The sequence below is a fragment of the Pseudopipra pipra genome, chromosome 1, assembly GCF_036250125.1.
Source record: "Pseudopipra pipra isolate bDixPip1 chromosome 1, bDixPip1.hap1, whole genome shotgun sequence".
Lineage (NCBI taxonomy): Eukaryota > Metazoa > Chordata > Aves > Passeriformes > Pipridae > Pseudopipra > Pseudopipra pipra.
In genome coordinates this window covers 20,485,622-20,511,294 of record NC_087549.1, presented here as the reverse complement: position 1 = coordinate 20,511,294, position 25,673 = coordinate 20,485,622, and the positions used below count along the sequence as shown (strand labels likewise).

At 39.1% G+C, this 25,673-nt stretch overlaps 1 protein-coding gene across 2 annotated transcripts; it reads left to right on the top strand.

Annotated features, from left to right (window-relative positions):
• Positions 1-2,545: 2,545 nt before the first annotated feature.
• ATP6V1C1 (ATPase H+ transporting V1 subunit C1) lies at positions 2,546-22,356 on the top strand. Of its 2 annotated transcripts, none has more exons than XM_064647246.1 (13): positions 2,546-2,656; positions 6,548-6,730; positions 8,772-8,839; positions 9,909-9,994; positions 10,707-10,801; positions 14,415-14,506; positions 15,611-15,709; positions 17,037-17,105; positions 18,429-18,521; positions 18,608-18,701; positions 19,219-19,316; positions 20,477-20,603; positions 21,743-22,356. In XM_064647246.1, exons 2-13 carry the CDS (start codon positions 6,599-6,601, stop codon positions 21,836-21,838), a joined length of 1,149 nt encoding a protein of 382 aa, XP_064503316.1. In that variant the 5' UTR covers positions 2,546-2,656; positions 6,548-6,598; the 3' UTR covers positions 21,839-22,356. The 2 variants fall into 2 exon arrangements, with proteins under 2 accessions (XP_064503316.1, XP_064503325.1); XM_064647255.1 differs by lacking the exon at positions 2,546-2,656 and adding an exon at positions 5,171-5,186.
• The last annotated feature ends 3,317 nt before the right edge of the window (positions 22,357-25,673 follow it).

The following is a 25,673-nucleotide window of genomic DNA, read 5'->3' as shown; positions in this document are numbered from 1 at the left end:
GAACATATTTGCTTAATCTACCATATACCCACTCCTATTGTAGCAGCTGTGGTTTTAGGTGTTACTGTTTACAGTTTTCTCCTTGACAGCATTTATTGTTACTGCACACCTGGCTTGAGTTTCTCACCAACTGCTCGCTTAAAGACCATGTTGCAGCTCACTGTTACTGTACATTTATATCCCAGTTATTTGATTTGTATGTACGGGGGGTTATTTTTGTTTGTTTGTTTGTTTTGTGGTGTTTTGTTTGTTTGTTGTTTTCTATTTTCTAGTGAAGAGTTATAGATTGCCTACAGGCCTGATTTGTACCTCATTGATCTCAGTTAACCAAATGGCAAATATCATTACAAAACCAACCACATTAGGCAATGGACTTTAAATGGCAGTTCATAGGTCCTTGTTCTCAGAAGCCCCTGCTGCAGTTCTACAAGCCTGTTGTCATTGTGCAGGTTAGAAATGCTTGTTGTTCTTCTCTTAAGTACTGCTTTTATAGTATCATTTACTAACCACTCTGTTTATTTATAGAGGTTGATGCCAAATTTCTGTCTGATAGCTTGGAGCTACGATGACTCAAAAAAATCTTCTCTTGTTCCAAAAATAACATAGATAATGTCTTTCATTTGCTGGTTAGTGTTGGCATATGGCATATATTGCCACATTTGGAGGAAATAGCTTGCAATAATAATGAGAAAATGTGCCCATTGTGAAGTTTTATAAGAATTTTCATTGAAAACTTACTTAGTAATTCCTCTATTAAGAAATTATTCTTGATGGAATTGTTAATGTGAGTATTTAAAAATAAGTTTGCCCACTTTTAAGGTAGGCAAGTTTCTATTTTACTGAATTCTTTTGGGGTAAGCTTTTTTATACTGATATGAGAAAAGTTTCTCTAACAAAATTGTACCAGTAGGAGCATGTCAAGAGTATTAAAAATGGCTGTGGGCAGTTCAGCAATGGGAACATTTTCAGCAGCCCCTGGTGGTTGAAGGACAACATAAATGGCTGAAGGAAGACTAACCTGTCCCATCAGGCGTTGTTTAACAACATTCATACTTTGAACTTGACTAAGCAGAGTTCAGAGCTTCTAAACCTAAAAATACTTAAGGGGGAGAAAAGCACTGGAGTAGAGGCCTGGAGTTGCTCCCAGAGACCTAAAGCCCCTTTCTTTGCAGGGCTGGAATTATATGAAGCCACCTTTCTGGTATCCCTGATGACATTTGTTCCTCCTCTGTGCTACAGTTCCCCACTAGCTGCCTGCAGCTACAGGAGGGCCCCAACTCTTGCATATTTGAAACCACTCCCCCCAAAAAAGAAACATCAAACAACTAAGAAAAATAGGAACAAACCATTTGGTTCCCTAAAACCAGCAAACCAAAATAGTTTGCTTTTTGTGTACATTTCCTGCTTTCTCCAGATAATGTTGTGAATTAAGATGACAGGCAGTTTCACACAATAAAAACAACTGACTTTGTTAGTAATAGAGCAATTTACAACCGCTCTTTTTCACTCAGCACTTATAGTGCAAAGTAAGACAAATGGGGTTTGGTGCCAAAATAGCACCGCAACAGTTTCTTTCCAAGTCCATGTTTTCCCACTCGTCACCTGCACGCAGGTGTCCTTCTTTCCCAAGCCTTTTACTGCAGACTGGCAGCAGTAAAGCATTGCAGCACACGTGTTCCCGTAGTTGTGATCCCTGAACTACCCCTGTATATTCCAACACTGTGTGTTTTCCAAGAGGTGATCTTTCCCCCTGTACTTGGCACTGGTGAGACCATACCTTGAGTTCCGTGTCCAGTTCTGGGCCCCTCAGTTGAGAAAGGACACTGAGGTGTTGGAGGGGGCCCAGAGAAGGTGTGAAGCTGGGGTTGTTTAGCCTAGAGAAGAGACCTTACCGCTCTCTACAACTCCCTCAAAGGAGGATGTAGCCAGGTGGGGCTGGTGCATTCTCCCAGCTAACAAGTGATAGAACAAGAGGATACAGCCTCCAGCTGTGCTGTGGGAGGTTTAGGTTGCACATTAGGAGGAATTTCTTCACAGGAAGGGTGATTAGATACTGGAATGGGCTGCCCAGGGAGGTGGTGGAGTCACCATCCCTGGAAGCGTTTCAGGAAGGACTGGACGTGGCACTTCGTGCCATGGTCTAGTTGACATGGTGGTGTTCAGTCATAGGCTGGACTCGATGATCTCAGAGGTCTTTTCCAACCTAATCGATTCTGTGGTTCTGTGATCTGAAGAAAATCTACTGACCGCAGCCAAGAACAAACACACTCTTTCAAACCCGACCATCCTTCTCTGCAGAATCGTACAGAGCCTCCCCAACAACATCTCCCCGCAGGGCCGCCCTCAGCCGTACGCGGTTTTTACACGAATTCCTTCATCGAGCCCATATTTATTTATCAGAAGCGGGCGGGGCCCGCCGGGCCCTGAGGCAGTCGCTGCCCGCGGCGCACAGAAGGGAAGCGCCGATGACACCGAGCCGCGCCTCGGAGCCGCGGCCCCCGCGCGCCCGTCAGTCCCCGCGCGGCCGCGTCACAGCCCCGCCCGCTGCTCCGCCCGCGCGCGCTCGGCGCTGCGGCGGCGTCAGCTGACCGCGGGTCACGTGACCCGCCGGCGGGTGTGCGGGCGGCGCGGCCGGGCCGGGCATGGGGCAGTGACGGTAACGGGGGAGCCGGGAATGGGATGGGCAATGGGATGGAAGGGGATGGGGAATGGGGTGGGGCAGTGACGGTAACGGGGGGGCCGGGAATGGGGACGGGGGATGGGGCGGTGACGGTAACGGGGGGGCCGGGCCGGGCCGGGCCGAGGATGGAGCAGTGACGGTAACGGCGGGGCGAGGCCGGGAGCGGAAGGGGAATGGGGAAGGAGGGAAGGACGGGTGCCTACGCTGCCCTGAGCGGCTGCCGCAGCGCCCCGGCCTCCCCCGGCGCCGGGCCTGGCGCGAAGGGCAGCGCCGGCCGGGCCCGGCGGTCCCGCGGCCCCCGGGGCTGTGCCGGGCCTGGGGCCGCCCGGCCGCGGCTCTGCGGGGGTTCACCTCGGGCAGGGCCAAGTGACACGGGAGCACCGGCGGCTGCGGGGCCAAGGGAGCTGACACCTAATCCCGGTGATCGAGGTCGGCGGCTCCGTGGGCAGCGAGGGCAGCGCCCACAGGCCGGCCCAGATCGCCTCCGCACGAGCGGGGGGACGACTCCTTGTGAAATCTCGAAATCTCCCCGGCTTCCTCGTTGTGGCCGCTTCTGTTTGTGAAACGTGGAGGCCGAGCGTCAGAAGTGATTTCTGAGAGCGAGCTTCACCCTGGGGACCTTAGCTGAGATTCTGTTTTGACATCACTATGTTTTTCCAGTAACGGCACTGAAAAAGCTGTTGAGAGGTTTTCTTTTAGATTGTAGTATACTGTGTGGAAGATTTTTCTTTGGAAGTCCATTTTTCCTAATAACGTAGGGCTGAAGCAGTATAAATGATGGGTAGTAATGCAAAATACATTTTAAATAATATTTCAAACTCATTTCAGGCATTAGAGTAGTGAAGATTCAGAGCCAGGTACTTTAGAGGAAAAGTTCAAGGGATGAAACATTGCAAGCATTTTGGAGACAAGTAGTGCTTATTTGACTAGTAGAACATCTTGGTGATGTGTTTATGTTACTGAAGTCTCTTTGTAACTGCATATGGAAGAATTGTTAACACTTCAGTGCTACTTTATGGGTATGCTTTTGAGAAAGTGTCAAGGGAAACTCCCCCAAGGGATGGTGCCTAATTTTTGAATCTAAAATGATAAAAGAGTATTGTAATCAATTTCTTAAGCCCTTATAAGTGACAACTTGCATTCTTTAATAGTACTGAATGAGATAGAGATGGGTTAGAGCACTGCTGGTCTTGCAAGGTTGAATTTATTTTTGGTTTTGAGATATGAAAGTTTTCATCATTCAGTGTTAAAATAGTTCAATGACCTGCAGAACTGTAAATATCAAGATAGCTATCTCCGTGCTGTCCATAAAGTTGGAATTCTAGAACCTGTCCCTGGAAGGCCTGAACTTTGGATCAGCATGGTCTGTAGAGAGATTCTTGTAAACTTTGTTTCTCATTTTCCTAACTTTTTTTTTGGTTATATAGCAAACTCATTTTGCTGGTGTTGGCCAGAAATTGCTTACAGTGGCCTCTTGGAAGCAGTTGCACCCATTAATGGGTGGCTTTACCCACATTCAGCAGAAGTAGGACCATGGTTTGTACTCAAAATATTTTAGTGTGGTAGGGTATGGAATGGACAATGTTTAGGAAAAAAACACCACCTTGAAAGCATCAGCTTGATTATCTGTACTTGTACTGTGATATTGAATGTTTTAAAACTGAGAAATATATGTGTTGTGGGCCATTCCATTTATGTGTGGGGATATCCATTTGTGAATATTTCTAAAGTGTGTATGGCTGAAACAATTGAAACAGCAAAAATAGCGAAGAGCGACGGTGGAACTGTGCTATGACACGTTCTGCTCAGTACGTTACAAAAAAGTGCTGGTCATAGAGTTGCATGGTGTGAGCAACAGCTCACTTATCCATTCTTTTCTGTATTTCCTGCTTTATCCTGTGGTCCCTTTCTTTAAATTTCTTGGCTTTCATTTTATACTGGGTCTATATATATTCTTTGTCCAACCAGCATTTGTTTCTGTTTTTCTAACCATTCCGTAGCACTTCTCCTTTCTTCACTTCTTGTTTGGTATTCCCCATAGTTCTGATTTCAAGCCCTCTCACATAAAACAAACACTTAAAACTCTTCTATCAAGCTTTTTTTCTTCGTATGTATTTGATAAAACTCCATTGAGTAAGTACCTCGAATGGGAAATCATCTTCCTTTCCATGCCTATTAGAAATGGAGCAGAACTTCAGGAAAACCAATGACGCAGAAATGGTGAGGAAGGGAACTTCATTGGGTTAATGATTCCTGGGAGCTACGACTGTTACACCTGTGCCATGTGACTTTAAGCAGGAGAGAAGGACCCTGGTTATTCAGATGAACAATTAATTTTTGCCTCACATATTAAGAAATCATAAAATGCTATAATTCATTGGGATGTTAGCATAAAAAAAAGATTTGCTGCAAGTCTATTAGGTGTTTGTAACTTAAGGCTTGTTTATGGTAGATTTGGAGTCATATGAAGTCTGAACAGTTGGTCTTGGAAAGCTAACTTTGAAAGGTTGGAAAACTTTACTTATTGAAAGCAATTTTTCTTTGCAATGGGTCTATTAATTTATTTTTTTTTTTTTTCATGGGAAAAGACATTTAAAATTTTAATGGTGAGCTGATTTTCCCAATCTGTAATGCAGGGAGTGAGACTGTGTCATTGTAAATACATAATTGTTTCCTTAGCCAGTATAATCTCTGGAAACTTTATACATATTCTTTAGAGGGTATTTATGTTTGAGGAAAACATGAGAATGCAGTGTTCCATCTCTCTTACTGAATAGGATTCTGGATTTCTGTGTTATGGCTCTTCTGCCTTTTACTTGGTAACTTGTTGCCCCTACAATGATTACACGGATGAAAGACCTATGTGTGGTGTTTTGGGCAAAGTTTGCTACCACATTCTAATTCTTAAAAATGCAATATGTGATTTGTTCTTCCTCAAAAAGATTGAGTGCTGTAGTCTGTGCTCACGAAAGGTAGGTTAATCTCCACTCATTCAAAGCTGCTACAGAAGACATTGCAGATATCAAAATTTGACATTTAGATTCTGTCAAGGTGCACTTTGATTTTGTTCTTCACTCCCTTACTAAAAAAAATCCAGCAGCTGCCAACCAGCAACCTATGTTTCTTAGTCACAGAACATATATGCTCCTAACTTCTTGAACTTGTCTGCAAAGTAACTCAACATCATTTATGTTTAGTACCAACACTCTCTTGACTAATGACAGTACGTGTTACTTTATTGATGGTCTACAATAGCAACAGAGACATCAAGGCTAGGAAGTGTTCCCCTTTTCATTGAAATTTTTAGCTGCCAGGAGAACCTTAGTTGCATGAAAGAATAGACTAAATTTTTTTGCACTTAAGTAATTTTTGGCATTTACTTACTTTAAAAAACTGTCCTAATCTGAAAAATTATTGGAAAAGATATAATGTCAGAGTTGAAATTTGTTTGGTTTTTCCTTTTTTTCCTCTCTGATACGTTCTGAAAGAGTTGTTGTACAGAAGCTGGAAAATACATGCAGCTGTGAAAATATGATTTGGGTCCTGTTTTTTGGATTTATTTTCAGTTAGATTGTTTGCTTGTAATCTCTCTGTGAAAGTACAGTTGAAAGATGCTAATGTTGCAAACTCAGCCCACCTTAACTTGCAGCATGGGCAGTTTAAAAAGACTTTCCAACTGTGCAGATGTGATTTGGAAGATAGGAAAAATGAATTTGAAACCACATAGTACTCTTGGGTAAAATCTCCTAGAGTGATTGGAACTGCACTTTAGTGACATGGAATGAGATATTTTTCTTCAGGCCAAGCTTTGAATGCTGCATTAATGGCAGATATTTTTTCTTCTCTCCCTTGCTTTCCTTCTACTAGTGTCCTGCCTTTATCTTCAGAAGCAGAAAGCATCAAGATAAAGGCAGAAAAATGACCGAGTTTTGGCTGATTTCTGCTCCTGGGGAAAAAACCTGTCAACAGACGTGGGAGAAACTGCATGCAGCAACTACAAAACACAACAATCTTTCTACTAATTCAAAGTTCAACATTCCGGACTTGAAGGTATGTAAACCCTGTGTCATCTCCTAAGAAGTGTGTTTGTTTTGCATCATCTTTGTTTTTCTAGACTAAAACTGCAGGTGAGGAGTACTTGCAGATGCTTTAGGGAGTACAGCTGACTTCTTTTGATGTTTATGTGTGGATCTCAAAAAATAATTGAGACAACAGTTACCTTTTTTGTGAACTTTGCTCATTCTGTATGTTTTAAAGGTTCAGCAGCCTGAGTTCTTTCAGCTAATACAGCAGTTTTTCCACGGATGATCTTATGCTGCTAGCAGTTAGTTGGGGAAGAAAAATGGAAACTTGTGATCTGAGTACTGAGATGATAGTTTGACTGTTTTGTTTTGCTTTTTTTGTTTTTTCCTTCTGCTTTGTCTGTTCCTTTTCTATCTGAGATGCAGTGGAAAGGCTCAGTTTAAAATACAGGGTAGTCAAACAGCTGCTGCCTTTTCTCTGTCCAGAAGTAACATTCTTCTGTTAAAGTAGTGGTTATCTCTGGCTGAGCATTCCAGTGTGACCTGCCAGTGTGTTATGGAAAATGGGAAAAAAACTGTTTAAATTATTCCTGTGAGAAGCAAGTAGGAAGAAAATATTAAAGCAGTTTATTTTGCTTTAATATGATCATCAGCATATGGAAAAGTTACAAGCCAGTGTATTTGTTAAGAAAAGGTCTATCCTGACACCTTTATTGAACAAGAAGAATTGTGAGCTCAGTTTAGTGGAGTGAAAGCTCATCAAAGTTTATAAAAATGAAGAGGAAAAAAAATGCCACTGATCTTTGTCTACATAGTGGATCAAGTTCGGGTGGTGTGATGTCTTCTTCCTGTCTCTGCTATGGAACAAGCCCAGGCACAAAGTGCTTCAGTGTGTCTTTTAAGAGGATATTCCAACTGCCATGACTTTGGACTGTCCTGAGTTAGAATAGGGACTAAACAAATGTCTGTCTCCTCCCAGGGGATCCTTGGCATAAGTCAGGATGGCTACAGCACTTAGGGGAGTTGTCACTGAAAACTGATGGGGCCCATTAGGGCTAGAAACAATTGATTTTGCTTCTACTCTACTTCCTGTAGGGCAGAAGTTGAATATACCTTATATAAAGTTTGGCTTCTGTGGACCTGGTAAAACTGTTTGAGTGAGATCCTTTGGTTAAAACTCATTGAAACAGTGATTTAGTCTCCACTGAACAGCAACCTTATTGCTTGAAGACTTACTTGTCCTCTGGCTTGTAAGTGCCTAGTTAAAACATGAGCTTCCTTATTCTGCATGTGGCTTAGAAGAAGGTGGGGCATAGAAAGTGATTTAGTTGTGGTGTTTCTTAAATAATTCTGCTCCTTCCTGCTTCAAGGCTAAAGAGAAAAGGAATAATGTGAATCTGAGTGCTCAAATGTATAGAACATAGATGCTAGACTACAAATAATGTTATAGTGTCTTGGCTAGACAGAAGATTCACTTATGCCCTGTAATATTTCAGCAAGAAATGTGTACTCTAGATAACTACTTGAAATTAGGCAAGAAAGTGTTTTCTGGAGGAGAAGGGAAGAAAGAGTGAAAGCCAGACAAGCCAGATGTTCTGTTACCCCAGATGCAAAAAGTCCAGAGTCTTGTTGGTCTGACTGCTGCACTACTCTTGTATCGTCAGAGCTTTCAATGTCCTCTGGTGGCCTCCAGCACTGACTCCTGATTAGAGAAATTTCAGATTTGATCTAAACTAGTAAATCAAATGCTGAAGCTAGTGCCTTGTGGGAAATACAGCCAATTCATAAATTAAACTTTGTTTTAACATGTTTTGGATGGCTGGATTGCTGGACTGAAACCATGCACCAAACTAGTGAGTTAATCTGATACTGTAGTGCTTTATGGGAGTCTCTTGAGCAAATGAAACACAGTGTGACTTTGGTAAATCGACAAGTCTGAAGTCCTAGAGTCCAGCATTTCATGTAGTTCTGCAAAGCTGCCTGTTGGGAAGATTTAAGTTTTATTGTTATTTGGTTTTACCTTTTATGTTTATATACAACTACTAATGCATTTTGATCTTTGCTTCTAGGTTGGCACACTGGATGTTTTGGTTGGTTTGTCAGATGAGCTGGCTAAACTGGATGCTTTTGTGGAGAGGTAACAGCTTATTTTGACTAGGATGCAAAATATTAATGATATGATGGTTTGCTGAGTCCTAATAATAGACAGGTTATTTTCAGCATTTTTTGTTCCATAGTGATCCTCTGCAGGCAGTCAGCAAGCTAAGATTTCAGAAAGCTAGGATGCTGGTTTTCCTAGTATCTGTTCTTGAAAAAAGGAAAACAATCTGAACTTCTTGTGGAATATGCATTGATGAAGGATGGTTGTCCCTACAGCAGTGCTATGTGCTGCTGGGTCCTGGAGAATGGTTAAGAATTGAGCCTGGCAGCTTCAGAAAGTGATGGTATAAAGGAGTAAAAGCTTATTTTTTTAGCAAGAGTACAATTTACAGACTTTGAGAATGTACCAAATTATTTTCTAATCCACAGAAATGCTTAAACAGCATTAATATTAAAATGCAAGACCTGTTAATATTGAAGTAACTACTGGCCCTTGGAAAGTGATTTTGAGCAAAAGTAACAGTATTTCACATAATCAGAACTTGTGGAGCCATCTTCTGTTTCAAGGAGAGAAGTTTTAAGTAGTTGTTTTAAGTAGAAAAGGAAACTATTTGTCATGGCCCATGTGAGTAATGTTATAAATGGCTTTTCTAGTCAGGTAAGCAGGTCTTGAGTATTGGATTTCCTTGTCAGAGTTGTCTTGTGTTTAATTTGGATTATTGATGATTTCTACCTCACTGTCTATTTTTAGGAAGAGTTAGGATTTTGAAAGTATTACAGACTTCCAAAAAGTTTGGAATTACATTTGAAGTCTACAGCAATATGAGGGAGCTCACCTCACCTTGTTGAGAACTGATGAGCAGCAACACTAAAGAAGGTTTTAAATAAAGTTGTGGAATATTTTTGAGAAGTTAGTCTCCTCCAGATACTGAGCCCAGCTTGTGCTCTTGGAATGCTTGTATGTAAAGCAATCATCATTGTCCTTGTTTGACCCAATCACTTTGGATCCAATCTCAGGCAATTTAAAATCAGTTTTGTGAATGATATTTCTCAAATGGCATGTTTTGTTTTTGTTTTTTTACATATCTTTATCTTTCATTTTTCAGTGTTGTAAAGAAAGTGGCCCAGTATATGGCTGATGTTCTAGAAGACAGTAAAGATAAAGTTCAGGAGAATCTTCTGGCTAATGGAGGTAAAGTGTTAACCATGATTTGTGCATCCTAAAACTGTAGGAGGGAAGGCAGTGATCCTGAAAATTACTGAGGTTCTGTGAAGCCAAGTGCAAGGTGCTACACCTGGGTCAGGGCAACCCTCAAATGAACGGATTGAGAACAGCCCTGCTGAGAAGGATCTCGGGGCGCATTTTATTTTAGTAAAAAGCTGCACTTGTCTCTGAACCAGTACTTTGTTTTCAAAGCCATTTCATAGAATTTAACACAGCTCATATTGATGGAAGAGAGGCTGATATGAGTGGATTAGCGTGATTCTTAGGTAGGGGCTTGGAGTAGTGTCTCTCATAAGTAGCTTTACAAAGCTGAGGCTTCAAGTGAGCCACGTAATCACTGCTGCCTTTCTTGCCTTCGTAACCCTCCCTCCTCTAACCCATTTTTCTCACAGAGCAAAAAATAATTGCTCCTGTCTGTAGTTTTCCAGCGATCACTGAGTTGGTAGTAAATATCATTAAAGGTCTACAGAGGTGGAGAAACCAATATCTTGAAGGCAGAAGTCATGGATAACCTACAACTTGATTGTTTATTTTCAGATTTCTCTAAGCAACAGGGTCCACACTTGGCAAGGTCCACAAAGACTCTGTTACAGTTCTGTTCTGTTACAGCAATTCTACATGGAATATAATACCTCTATCTTTTTGTTGCCTATCTTAACAAAGTTCATTACAATTTTAGTTGACTTGGTCACCTACATAACAAGGTTCCAGTGGGATATGGCCAAATACCCAATCAAGCAATCCTTGAAGAATATTTCAGAAATTATTACAAAGGTAAGGTAATTTGTTTTATGAAAATTTCGTATTTGAACTTGAGATACTTATGCACAAAACTTGCTACTCAAAGCTATTTGTCTGTTTTAGTCAGATAACAATAGTAGTGAACCTTGTAGCAGTTAGTAACAAAAGACATATATAGGAGGCAGATAGGGTTTGGAGAGTGCTCCCTGAAAGCCATCATGCTGTCTTTCCTGATTTTTGTTTCCTAAAGTCACTGAGTTAACAAATAAATAGCTAGCAGATGATGTTGCTTACATTTAAATTTTGCTATACTAGCATGCTGTTTGTCTGATGTTCTCAGACCTTGTGGGCTATTAGTGAACCAGGGAACTTATTTACCTTCTGAAAGCTGTGGCACTCAGTTGTGAGGGGAAAAATAAGCCTTCAGTGTTAGATGTAAGAAAAGCTCATTTGAGAGTTTTCATGTGTTTTCCTCATCTTTACCTTGTCAAAATGTTTTGTACTTTGAGGGTTTTGTTTGGTTTGTGCTTGCTGTGAGCCTAGACAGGGTCCTCAGCAGTGACTGACTGTAGTCAAACAGTGAGAGAGTTCTCTGTAAGCAACTCTTGCTTTAATATCTTCACAGCTTTTTCATTTTTTTTTGCTTTCCTGTTTTATGTAATCTGCAGACTGGCTCTTGGAATTGTCTGTCACTAGCTGGAAATACATAACCTGGAAAAAAAAAGCAGCTTCTTTGGATACCTATAGAGATAGACTCTGATGATGGCCAAGTAGGGACTATAATTGGGATTGGGATGGACAGACTTGTGCTTTGCTATAACTGCAGATTCCTGAACCTATTAATTTAATTTTTTTTTTTCAGAGATTACAAAATCTTAATATATGGTACAAAGCTGACTGAGAATGCAACTAACACTTTTAATTTTTGATATTTTCTTTGGGACTATCACTGCATCTTGAAGTTTTTCCACAAATTACAGTCAGTTACTATTCCTGGAAAACATCTGCAGTGAGGCATTTTGTTGGAGGAAGACTGTCTGTCTCATGGCTCTTAAGATTTGCACATTGAAAATATCTCACAGATATAATAATCTTAATATCTGACACTACTTTAGTACATATTCACTTCAGAAGAAGAAGGTATCAAAAATGAAGTTTCAATCTATTTCCAGCTGTTATAATACAGAGCTTGTTTCTGTTGCAGTTAAACTTCCTGAAAAAGAAACAAAGGACATGAAGGGACATGCCCTTTATTGAAAATTATCAAGGATTCAGTGCATGTTATGCTGTGTCCCGGAGTTTGCTAGATAAATAATCTGCTTGCAGCAAAGTTGTATACCAGAACCTGAACTTTAACTGTCTTATATTCTTCATCTGCATCAGGGACCTCATTGAATTATTAGGCAGCATATTGAATGCAGAGAAACAGCTCTGCTGTAGTTAGGCCTGAGTCATCCTGTTGAGGGTTTCCATTCCTCTTCATGTTTAGCTGTACTTGTATTATGTAGGGACAGAGAAGGAAGATGACTGAAGAAGCTGCCTTATGTTCTTGTAGAAGTGACTCTACAAGGAAATCATGTCGTGGGACTTCAAACAGTTTTGTCCCAAGGCAAAGAGAGTCCTGAAGTAGTTAAGGTCTTCACTTTGGCATGTGATTAACATGGTGATACAGAAAAAATGATAGAGCTACATTAATTAAAATCTGTGAAGCCTTTTGACATGTTAAATAATTTGAAAAGCTTGTCACATCATGAGATTCTATTTTTCCTGTATGGTTTATATCCTCACTCACTGTGGCAGCAGATTCTGATGTCTGCCAAAATGAGTAACAGCAATTGCAGTGGGGAGTTTGTCAGTTGAATAAAAATTACAGCAGTGCTAAAAACATTTGAAATAAAATGAAATCTGCTGAAAATATCCATCAAGTTTTTTCAGCTTATAATGTTCAGAAGTACCATGAACCCCAGTGTCAATACTGAATACTTCAAAGATGACATCTGTGCCATGTGACAGCTGTCTTAATCTGGTCATTCTTTGAATTTGAAATTAGTCATAAGACTGTTATGCAAGGAGACAACCTTGATAGCCTTGGTGCCCTAATCCAACCGTTTCAGCAACCCAGGCATCCACTGATGTACAATAGCTCAGTTGTATAGTTACGAGAGGACACTTGTGTATTGCCAACAACTTTGTAAGTGGTTTAAACATCTGGGTTTTCTATGTGTAGAAGTAGGCTCACTAAGTTAGATTGATACTTTCTTTAGCAATATCACAAGTCTGCCTCCTTTTGCAATGACCTTTGTGAGTTATTCACCAATTCTGCTCCCCAAAGGAAGTTTATATTGTTGTTTCATTTGGTAATTTTACACTATTACATTTTCAAGAGCTCTGCTGTGACGCTGAGGTTTGTGGTTGGCATTCTCTAACATTCAATAGGAAGCAAAGCTGGTTGTTTACAGTAAACTCTAGCCAGCGCTGCAGTAACAGGATTTTGTCTGAACAGTCTTCTTTTAAAAGGCTACTGACTTTACAGATGAGGGCAACTAGAGTGTTGCCAATTAGGAAATGGTGAATGGAATGGGTTTGTAAAGGCAGCGTTTGGTATCGATGGTTTTTGGGTTTTGTCATTAAGTAATGCATAGTTAGACTGTTGTCGAAAGTCTTGAGCCTTGGAAAAGGCAGAGGGGAAGGTTGTCAGTCTGGGAAAAAGTCCAAGTGCACCAAGGCACTACCTTAGTAGCTTCTGATTAATTTTTTCCCTATGCTGACTTCTACCTGTACAAAAAAAAAAGTGTTAGTGTTACTTCTTGTAGTGTAAAATAGTTTCCATGAAGGTATATGCCTTGTGTGACACCTGCTGAAATGTTCCACAAGTTTTGCTAAAGGTTATATCAGTCAAAGAATTTAAATAGCCTGAAATACTCATCTGTTTAAATCAATTTTGTTATTTTCAGACAATTTTGTCTAAAGCATTGCTGTGTCTGTAATGGTGCAAGCTGTTCATGTGTGGCCAAATAAAACTACCAGAATGGTCAGGATTTTGATGACTTTTTCCTGCTACAGACAAGCCAACTTAGGTGTTACCATAAACAAGGTCGCTATTTAACTAAGTGACCTTGCTTTTAAGAGATATTTATTTTGTGGAAACAAAATCATATCTGGATCTCCCAGATGAAGTGTTTTATACAAACAAAATGTTTCGTCAATGGCGTAAATCCATATAAAGCGAGACTCCCTTGACTGTGTTCAGAAATTGTCCCTGGGAATTTTAATGTGCTTATACCTCCATACCATAGTGAGGAGGCAGTGAAGCAGACAGTAGGCAGCATTATTATGCCAGACCAACACTGTGCCACATTCTTTGTTACCCAACTGTTACTGGGTATATTGATTTAAAATACTTCCTTGTGTAGGGTACACACAGATATGCGTATGGTCGGCTGTTTAAGACGTACTAATTGCTTCATTTGTTTTGTGTTCTTCCACTTACTGCCAAGTTACTTAGCTGGGAATGAATAGTTTTTGGTAATCATGCTAATTTGTCCTGGAGGATGGATTTGAGAAGGATGTCTTGCAGAAATGGCAAGCCAAACATGAGTTCTCTTCTAGTTCTTTAGACACTGTTCCTTTTCTTTTTATCTTTAAGGGAGTAAACCAGATTGACAATGATCTAAAAGCAAGAGCCTCGGCATACAATAATCTGAAAGGGAATCTTCAGAATTTGGAAAGAAAGAATGCGTAAGTTACATTGTTTTTTGCTAATTGAGCACAGGGAAGTTATCTAAGCATGAAAACTTAAAAAATGTGGAGTGATACAGGCTCTAAGCTTAATGTATTTTTGAGGTATTTATTGACCTTGAATAGCAGCTGTCATAAAAGAACATTTATTACCAGCTGACTGGTTGGTATTAGCTTACTTGTGAATGAAAAGCAATTACGAAATCACAAAAGCATTTACAAATAGTATAAATTGCTGGAGCTTTTGAGAGGAGCTTGCTGTTAGTGGTGTGTAACACTGCTCCGAAGTTGTCTCTCGTCTAAACAAGGAAGTCTTTCCTTCACTCCAGTTTATGCTTTAAGCATATTAATATTACTGGGTTTCTTCCCCCATTATTAACCAGCAGAGACAGCAGTTGTGTGCACACAGATAACAAATTAAACAGGGACTGCATGTTGTCTTGTCACGTACGTGTGATGATTATCTGAAATACAGTTGAGGTACAGTAGTTCTTCTGTGCAAATATGGTTGATTAATTTGCCCCAACCCTGCCATTACAGTTCATGGTACAAGCCTGCTGGCTGATTCAGAAATACGGGTCATACTAATGATAATATGTGACAAGCTGTTTTAGGAGTGAGCCATAACTTCTGTGTTAAGCCATGGTAATTTGTGAGCTGAGCCCCATTAAATCTAGGTATGTTCTTCATCTTTTGTGAATATGAGGCAATAGGCTGCTCTGACTTTTTTTATTGAGGTTCTGTAGGTCTGTACTAGATTACTTGTAACTCTGAGGCTCCATGTAGTAGAATTCACAATTCATGGTTTTAATGCTTCTTTTGGTTTTAAATAACTTTTAAAAAGAAAAGTTGGCTGCCTAAGCATGTGAGGTATTTGGAATATGGAAGTGACGCACAGCAGCGGAGCTACTGATAAAAACTTTCAGTGACTTTGGACAGTGCGATATAAAATGCACGTCAGGGCATTTTGTTTGCTCTGCTAATAGCAATTGGTTAGGTAAAATGTATTTTTGAAAATGTTATATTATCAAGCACTGGAAACTTATCCAGACAAATTCAGTTCTTAAACATGTAATTGTTTTGGCTGTCTTTGTTTCTCTGCAGGGGAAGCTTGCTAACCAGAAGTCTTGCTGATATTGTAAAGAAAGAGGACTTTGTACTTGATTCAGAATATTTGGTCACATTATTAGTGATTGTACCAAAGTAAGTTTATTTTTCATCTTAAGAGCAGAATAAAATAAGAAATCTAAATCAAATAATAGATCTCACAACCCTATAATACTGTAAGAAAGGACATCTGAATTTGTTTAGGGCTCTCCTGGATGAGCAAACACAAACATTCAGATGCTTAGTAGAGGCAAATGAGCCTGTGTGCCTGTATTCCTTTGTTCACGAGAATTCATCATGAGGAATGCTGAGTGCTCATGAATTTCTTGAAGAAACAGGAGATTAGACTTAAATCTCTTATCTAGTGTCTTCTGTGACTAGTCATGTTGCAGAAGGCATCCTTATGAAAATAGTAAGTGCTGAGTAAAAACATGACTTGTTTTACATTAGAAGGCTTAATAATTAAATTATCCTGGTCAGAAGTATGTTGACTTTCACCACCTAGTGAGTGAACTCATTACTGCTTTGCTCTGTATGTTTTTGGATTGCCAGAACACAGATTTTTTACTTATCTAAGTCTCTACCAATGGAACCCTGCTTATGTCATGCCAATGGCTTGATGGGGGAACTGGTGGTTCCTGTTTAAACAACAGAAACCCCATCTTTTCCCCTGGCCAAGGAAAGTGATGATACAGACACCCTCAAAACTCTTGTAAAATGAGAAAATGGCACTAGACTGTCTTTCTGGAGCTGGGAATAGAAAGAGCTTCCAACTTCTAAAACTTCTAAAAAGCCGACTGGCTTTCTTTACGAAATGAAGCAGTAGAGTCTGTTGTGTAAAACTCTGGTGAAGGAAGAACAGTTTTGCAGTGACTACAACAGAAAGCAGCTGGTTAGTATATCTCAGCTGTTTTTTGTCTTTGATTTTGTTTTTGGTGTTGGAAGGATGGAACCTCTTCACCACCAACTGCAGAAAGGCAGGGCTTCCAAAATTCTCAGGACCATGGGGAACCTGTTTGTAATTGTGGAAAAAGTAGTCCTATTAGTAACTCAGAAGAGGAGAGTTGCATAAGGAGTTTCTGATCAACCTTGACAGTTAAGTCCATTTGGTGCTCTGAGATCTGTACTTAATGATGACTGATTTAATTTCATAGTTCTTTTATTTCAAAAATTTTACACTTTAAATTTGCATGAAGACTGAAAATTTATTACTTTTGCTATCATTTTAGTTTATTTATCAGCAATTATAAAAACAGCAAGAGGAGTACTGTCCCTGATGTCCTGAGTATTTGTGACAACCTACACCTGAGTTGGAAGATGTGATGATTAAATGCTTTTAACCCTTTTAAAAACACTTGATCCTTTAATCTCAGATTTCTTACTACAGTGCTAAAAGTCTAACCATAACCTGTGTATTCTCTAGGGTAAATTATAATGACTGGGTTAAGCAGTATGAAACACTAGCAGAGATGGTTGTACCACGTTCCAGCAAGTAAGTCTTTAAATGCTAAGTCTCATATTTGTGTGTGCTGTGTTTTAGGAGTGTTCTTTATCTGGAGTGACTTAGAATTTTAAAGATTGCTCAAAAACTTGTCAAAATGTGTTTATTGATCAAGCCTGATCATGTTGTAGTTGAGGAAAAATTCAAATGACCTCTAACTCTAGGATTAACAAAGTTATCAAACTTAATTTATGTGGGAAGAGTAAGAGAATTGAAAAGTTAATCCATTTCTGGTCAGGCATATTCAGCTTCAAACTGGGGTATTGTGGGGATTAGCAACAAGTACTGGCTGCTGGCCTGTATACTTTATGTCTGTATTCAGAGGAACTTGAAACAAGTTGTAGATACTCTTCAAAAGCTTCTGAAGAATGAAGAACTGGAAGTGTAAATGGTTTTCTTATGTGCAAAGAAAGGTAACTTGCCTCTTTAGGTCCTTGGTACCAAGGTAGTGCTTGGTGTCTGTGATGGGCAAATTTGATAATACTGTTAAAGCACTTTACCACATTGAAAATAAAGTCAGTGTGTAGTACAAAGCGTTGATGTAGTTAATTTTAACTGACAGGCTGAGATTTTGATCAGACAGATCTGATATTACCAGCTCTGTGCCAGTTACAAAATCTGAACTTGCTCTGGATGACTTCACATTTGAGTTGCATTAATTTAAGCCTAGTGGGAGATCTGCTAATGATTCTTAATTACTGGGAAACCATAACCTAGGGGTAGCTTAAGAAAAGGCTACTCGTTAAACTATTGGATAATGGTTGTGTTGAAGACAGTATGACATTGAGGAACAGACTAAATATCTTCAAGCTTTTTTCCTAAGATGAAACCTCAAAATAAGCAGTATTATTTTGAATTCTAAAATAGTAAATCTACAGCCTAAGAAACACTTTCTCTTGCCAACCTATATTTTTTTTAATTTGTGTACTTTTCTATTTTAAATCCATTTAATTTTTCTTTAAAATACATATTTCTAGTAAATCCCTAGTCCAAACTTTTCAGTACTGAGCCAGTTTCAGTTCCTTTTTTTGTAAAATGATTTTTATTTTGAACAAATATCATATGAAGTGTTTCTGAGTGGTGAAGTCTCTGACTGTGAATTATAAGCTGCCATCCTTTATGAAGGAAGTAATTAAGAGCAGTTGGTTACTTTCTCTATAAGGCGTTTATTTCAGGAACTAAATCCCATAAGATTATCTACATTTATATTCTTGCCTTGTAGCAATAAAGTATAACTTATGCAATTGTATGTCAGATCTGTGCTGACTTGAACCTTATTAATTCTGACACTTGGTTTGTTTTTTTCCTATGTAGTGTACTCTTTGAGGACCAAGACAGTTACCTTTGTAATGTCACCTTGTTCAGGAAGGCAGTGGATGACTTCAAGCACAAAGCCAGAGAATTTAAGTAAGGCTTATTTTATGTGTGTTCTGTCTCTCATGCTTTGAAGGATCTCGATAGCCACTTCTGATTTTATCCACTTCCAAATGCAGATTTTTGGTCCGTGACTTCCAGTATAATGAAGAAGAGATGAAAGCTGATAAAGAAGAAATGAATAGACTGTCAACTGACAAGAAGAAACAGTTTGTAAGTCTTTATAAACTAGTTATTATAGAAATGTGAGAGACATCTAAGACTTGTTATTGTTACATAAAAATTTCATGAACTTGTGATTCTGAGAAAGCATTGCAAGGGTGACATGCTGTATCCAGCCTGCCACCCAGCTAATCTGCTCTAGGATAAGTGAGTATAAGTGCTCCTCACTGCATTGAACCAAGGGCTGGCATCACAGCTGATAATATATGAAGTTTGAAAATGGACAAGTATTTGAATGACATAATCAGATATTAGTAAAATGATCTTTAATATAGTTAGCTCATGAGAGCTGAGATGGTGAACTGAAGAGACAATGGGAAGTCTCATTAAATTTCTCTACTTAGTATCAAATTCCCTTGAGCCATTATGTCTATAGTGTAATCTGCCTTAAACTTGTCTTTATTATCATGGTACAGATATTGAGTAGCTGCTCAAACATGGATAATGGGCTGGATCTTTTTCTGATGTTTGAATAACCTAATTTTTTTTTTCCTCTTCCCTTTGACAGGGGCCTCTAGTTCGGTGGCTGAAAGTTAATTTCAGTGAAGCTTTCATTGCATGGATCCATGTGAAAGCATTACGAGTTTTTGTTGAATCTGTTTTAAGGTAAGGAGGCAGATTTGAACAGTGCTTTTCTTCCTAGACTTTGTAAGACTTTACATTTAGCTTGGGATTACCAAACTGAGGTGTGTGAACACTGCTCTTCTGGGAAGGAGGAAGCAAGAAGTAGAGCAGTAAGAACAGCTGATGGCAATACTCTTGTTGCCAGCTGTGGAATATTTGAGGAAGGTAATAGTGTATCTTGTACTGTGGATAGTCTTTCCAGTAGTGCTTTAGGAGTTAAACATGCTCTGTAAGTAGCAGGAAGGCATATTTGCTGATTTCTGGCTTACTTCATGAGCTGCATGTAACAAGAGCCAACTAGAGTAGTTCAGAGTAAAAAGTATTTGGGCTTTGAGTAAAATAGTTTGACATCATTAAATGTATGCTTTTTCTTGAAAATGTGCTTTTCTAAGAATTTTGTAGTTTAAACTTTTCAGTATTAAACCACTCAATTTTCTAACTGTAATTTTTCTCTGCTTTTTTTCTTCACACCTATCCACAAGTGAAGTTACTAGTTAAGAACAGCTGTAGTCGTTCTGCAGAAGGAAGGACCTTGGTTTTTTTTTTTTAAGAGTTGAAAGGGCTCCTGCCTTAGTCAGGAAAGGGGAAGGTGTTTTTAGCCTTTTTGATAAGTTGTTATAAAGGAGACAACCAGAGGATAAAAAGAAAACAAATCACATTAACTTTCATTCTAGTCCACTAGATAGCTGCTATGGGCTTATTTTGAAGATAAAACTTGAGTAAGGAAGAAAGCTGAACTTGATTGGAATGTTGGCAAATGTTTCAAGCCCTCTAAGAAGGAGGATTGAGTAGAGACTGGATTCTCCACCAAGTGCATAAGCAAAGTCTTTCAAGTAAACTAATTGGAGTGTTCAAAACTTAGTCTGAGAGTTCAGGTAACTTAGAGGATTGTACTAAGTATTCAAAGATTTTAAATTATTTTAAAAGCACTTCTATTTTATTATTTTCAACTTGAAGAAAGAATTTCTGCTTTGATGATGCCTTATGAATTGTAGAAACAGAATGATTTTGCAGAAATGGTAATGAGCAGAATTTCCTCTTCAGCAATAGGATCCTTTCTCAAAATAAAATCAGATTTTGCTTTGAAATATAAAAGAAGGTTTATTTCAGCATTTTCATAGTTTTCTACTTGACTTTGTCAGGTATGGTTTGCCAGTTAACTTCCAGGCAATGCTGCTTCAGCCTAATAAGAAAACAATGAAGAAACTGAGGGAGGTTTTGTATGACTTATACAAACACCTTGACAGCAGCGCAGCAGCTATCATTGATGTAAGTATTTTTGTGACTGCTACTCCCCTTCAATATTAGTTTCAGTTTGTTTAAACGGAAAAAAAAGTCTTGGCTTTATTAAAAAGTTATACCTCTCCATATTCTCCGTTCTCTCACAGTATAGAGAATTATGTCTCCTTATAAAAAATGTCTCTGCTATTTTACATTTTTGCAAGGCAAATGATGTTTAAAGTTGCAACCACTGTATTTATGAGCTGTCTGGTTTAAAAGTCTCATGTAATTTCTTCTTACTATATTCTTTCCTACTACCAATGGACTGCAAACATATTCATGTCCTCAAAGAATTTAAACCAAGTCAAGTCTGATCTCAAACTAGGCTTAAGGAACTTGAACATGCTTTGTATCTTTTTTGAGCCCAGAGGAATGCATAAATTGTCCACAGTCTGTGACAACAGTGGCCTTAGTACCAAAACTTTTTTTTGTTTGCATTGCTGTCTTTAAGTTAACATAGTTGTCCTTCTCTGCTGAAGGAGGCTGAATCGATGTCAAAATGGAGTCAGCCTTTCCATCTGTAGAGGTCTCATTTTCATGTTTAAAACTGGTTTGCTGGCAGGCTTATTCTACTAATTTGTTTTGTATTGAAAAGCAGTGATTTTCATAGTTAAAGATGAAATAAATATATATACCACACCATAAGTTTAGCTGGATTAAAAAAGATTAAAAATAATCTTTCTTAATGTAACATTGAATGTAATGTTTTTCCAGAGTATCTCCAGGCCCTTCTGGGGAACAAGAATGTGAGACAATTCAGGTGAAAATTAAAGGTGCTGAACTTTACATAACTTCCTGGATTGTTCAGCACCCTTCTAACATTCTTATCAGAAACTGACAGTGTTTCCACGTAGTAAAGTGTGTGTTTACTGTAGCAACGGATGTGAAATACTGATACGGAACTACTTCGATGTTGAAAAAGCACTTGTATTTAATTCTGAAAAATACTGCTATTCATTTGTCAAAGTTCTAACTTTATCTGTTGTTAAACAGTTGCTTGATTGTGAAAAGTTAAGCTTGCAGTCTTGCCTGGCCTATTTGCTTCAAAAACATATGAATATTTCATCTGCTTCTGTATAGGAGTCGGAATTGTAAGGGTATAACTGGTTTCAAAACTTTATTTGCAGGCAACTATGGATATTCCGGGTTTAAACCTCAGTCAACAGGAGTACTACCCATACGTGTACTACAAGATCGACTGTAACTTGCTGGAATTCAAGTAAAAGTTCCCTAACATGACAATCTTCTCAGTGTCGGTGTTAACAAACAGAAGTGAGGTTAAAGTACAGTAATACTTTTAACACTATACTAATCATATGCTTGCTTCTTATGTTAGGTGAATTTAACACACTGTGGTCCATCTCTAGACATTTTCTTTTTCAAGAACAGTGTAGGTAATCAGCTTTTAATCGACTATGTCTGTAAATGTATATTGAGAGAATTGAAGTATTTATAAACAGAGTGATTTATTTAAGGAAAAGTTTATCCCTCTTTCATATGGTGGTCTGTGTTAATTCAATTTACCATTGTTTATAAAAAAACCTTGTTTACAGAAGAATAGTGTAAATGTTCATGGCCATTTTGTTCATTTGATTTAGTATATACAACTGTGTTAACGTTGTTGAACTGTGATGTAAAGTATGTAAAATTGGTATAAAATTGTGCTTTCTGAATGGTTTAAAATTACAGTTGATGCACTGTAAACACAGGAAAAAATAAACATACCTGTGCAAAAGTGTCACTTTCTTGTACCACATATAACTGCAGGTACCTGTGTCTCAACTGAAGCAATGTATTAAGTCTTAACCAGTGCTGCATCCTGCATTCACTGGTACAGAAATGAAATTGGCTTCAGCACAAATACTTTAAAGAGATGCAGGAATTTATTTTGCTTTGTGCAGAAATGCTCAAGTGTGTTGTTTGGCTGCCAAACTTAGGTATGAATGTTTGTCATGTTTATATCTTTTTGACTCTAAAGAAAAGATGTGAGAATTACTGGGAAGATGGTGGTAAGCTGGGTTGTTGGCAAGCTAGGCTGAGCTGGGATTTTTTGATAATTCTTTGTTAGATTTGATTTACAGGGAAAGGCTAGAAACAGAACCTTCTCTTTTTATAGTTTATTTCTGTGGTTCTTCAAAGATTTCTGGCAAATGGAACAAGGTTAAAACTGTGTAGAAATGGAAAATTTTCATTTTGTTTCTGAGAAGGATGCCAGATGATTAAGTTAGAGAGTAATTTGTGGAAGAAATGAAAAACATAGTATACTCTGGAATGTGAGGAGTATGGGAATTTTATTTTTCTTATAATAAGTAATAGCAGATGATTTATGTCCTAATAGAAAAAGCAGACATAACTGGATTGTTACAATTTACATGTCTGTAGTCAAAGTCTGAGAAGGGGAGACAGCTGCTGCACAGCAGAAGTACCTTAAATAGCAATGTACTAGTATTTTAGTGAATTTAAGATAGATATTGAAATGCTGCTGATGGATGCCATTTGAAAGGTGACAAAATTTAGTAATAAAACTGTGTGAGAAAGCAATACCCACAGTGGGTTCGAGGATCACCAGGACTGCTGGTGATACAAAATTGGAAGGAATGGCTTATGTGCCAAATGGTCCCTGATCAGAGGCCCTCGATACACTGCAGAAGTAGGGACACTTCCCTCATGAAGGTCAACAGAGGGAAATGTGGAGTCCCACATCTGGGGAAGAATAACCCCACATACCAGTACAAAACTGACTGGGAAGCAGTTTTGCAGAAAAAGGACCCAGGACTCCTTTTGGAAATGTTGAGCACAAGGCAGCAATGAGTCCTTGCAGCAGTGAAGGCCAACAGCGTTAGAAAGAATATTGCCAGTGGGTTGAGGAGGGTGCTTGGGCTCCTCAACTTGGCACTAATGAGAGACGTCACAGCTTGGCAGTAGTTGAGATTGGCAGGCACCACTGAAGATTATCTAGTCCCCCCTGTTCAAGCAAGGTCAGGTAGAACAGATTGCTCCGGACTGTCCAGTAAGGTGTTGAAAATCTCCAAGACTGGAGGTTCCACAATGCACTCTGGGCAACCTCCTCTGGTGTTCAAACACCCAAGTATTAAAACTGTGTTATGTTTAGACAGGACGTGATATATCTTGGTTTGTGCTCATTGGGCACCACTGAGAAGCCAGGTTCCCTCTTTACACCCTCCCAGCAGTTATTTGTAAAGATTGATAAGATGCTTCTGAGACTAATTATTTTCTTGAGCAGAGGGTGGTGAGTGCCCCTGCAGTATTCGAGCACCTGCTTCTGGGTCTGCTTTTGTTGTAAGGAATATAGCTGTTAGATGGGGCAATCCACAGTGACCAGCAGATGTGAGATCTTTGCTTTGGTTTTTTGTTTGTTTGTTTTTAATATATAATAATATTTTGAAATGCTCAGTATTTAGACTTCTGTATTAATTCAGTTTTCGTAAAGATATGGATGATTTTGAAAGCTTTCTGGGAGATAAATGTACCTATGGTCTTCTGTACCTAGAAAACCTTGCATGCAGTGACAGAAGTGTTTAGAAAGTAACTTCTTCCCAGATAGCTTTGTATTTTAATTGTGGTTTTCTGGCAGAATTCCCACTGCAGAAGGGATGTTTGAATTCTGCTCTATCACTTAATGTCAACAACTGCAATGTTTGTCTTCCACCCAACCAGGACTGGATTCTTAGAGTGAAAGACCCTAATATTTGCCAGCAGCTTAGTAGTTGTCTCCACGAAGACAGTGTATAGTTTATCTTATACTGACTTAAATATCTTTAAGAGCACAATTGGTGAGATGAGTCATAAGCAAATGGCATCACGCTTCACTTCATGGGGATAGAATCCATGCCTGGGATCTTCTCATGTTTCTTCAGTGTAAACAAATGAACTCTGTCAGCTCTCTGTACTGTGGCATTAACAGCAAGAATCACGGATAGACTAAATCACGAACGCTTCCTCTTGCAAAGGTCGGTAGGTTGTATTTCACCTAGAAGCTCACTTTTGTAGGCTCTGGGAATATACAAGTATAATGTTTGAATTCCTGCAACTTCACGGAGTTTAACGTGGTTTTCCTGAGGTTCTTTTGAGCCCATAAGCAGATCATTGCAATGCTGTATTTCCCTGAAAGACTTATGTGAGGTGCTGGCGGAACCTGGGAAGCTGTGGCTCTGTGGGTACTTTTAGAGAGTCTTGCATTGGACAGAGCCAACGGGAAAACTACAGGCCTATATTAGGCAAAAGTAGGTGCTGGAGAGCCAGCTTTGAACAGACAACATCACTTTTATGTTCAAGACTTATAAAAAGCAGTGTGTGCATGCACACTGTTGTGCGCACACCTTTTTTTGGCTCCTGTATCTCTTCTTAAAAGGTGGTGGTTTTAGCTTTTGTCCTCTGTAGGCTTATCAAGGACCTCTCCTTTTTTTACAGTCTGGCCGGGTCTGTGCTTTCTGATGCGTTGTTTTGATTGAATCATCTGAAATGAAATCTGTATTTTCCACCTCTAGAGAGCATCCTCGGGCTGCTCTTGAGTAACTGCCGGGGTAAAGCTCTCGCGAAGCCTTTGCTGAATGATTTGAGTTTGAATTGAAGTGTTTGATCACTGAATGATCTCTTGGTCTCGTAGTACCAAGGAAATTCTTAATATTGTCCATAATTATTATGCTTTGCTCCCCTGTACTCCCTAGAGATTCATGTGATGCCAAGAACATATCCACCATTTCACTGAGGAGATGAAAGAAGCCTGAAGAGGTTGGCATGTCCCAACAGTAGAATTCTGGTGGACTCAGAATTGCTCCTTAAAATGTTGTATGTCTAATTCAAGGTCCGTTATGGGATTTCAGTTTTTAAAAGTGGGTTCTTTGATTAACTCTTTACTACTTCTGTTGATATTAGCAAATATTATGAATGAAGGAATTTGAGGGATCATGCATTCTCCATCAAAGCAAAAGTCCCCAGCTTTCAACCTTCTGTACCAATGTACAACCCTGCTTCACACCCATGGCAACAAAGAAAGAAAAGACAGTGATCCTGCAGCTGAAGGCTGTAGAACCTCGA

Coding starts and splice junctions, on each gene's coding strand:
- ATP6V1C1 (XM_064647246.1), top strand. CDS start 6,599: ATGACCGAGTTTTGGCTGATTTCTGCTCCTGGGGAAAAAACCTGTCAA. Junction 8,840..9,908: donor CTGGATGCTTTTGTGGAGAG/GTAACAGCTTAT, acceptor TTCATTTTTCAG/TGTTGTAAAGAAAGTGGCCC. Junction 18,522..18,607: donor CACAAAGCCAGAGAATTTAA/GTAAGGCTTATT, acceptor TTCCAAATGCAG/ATTTTTGGTCCGTGACTTCC.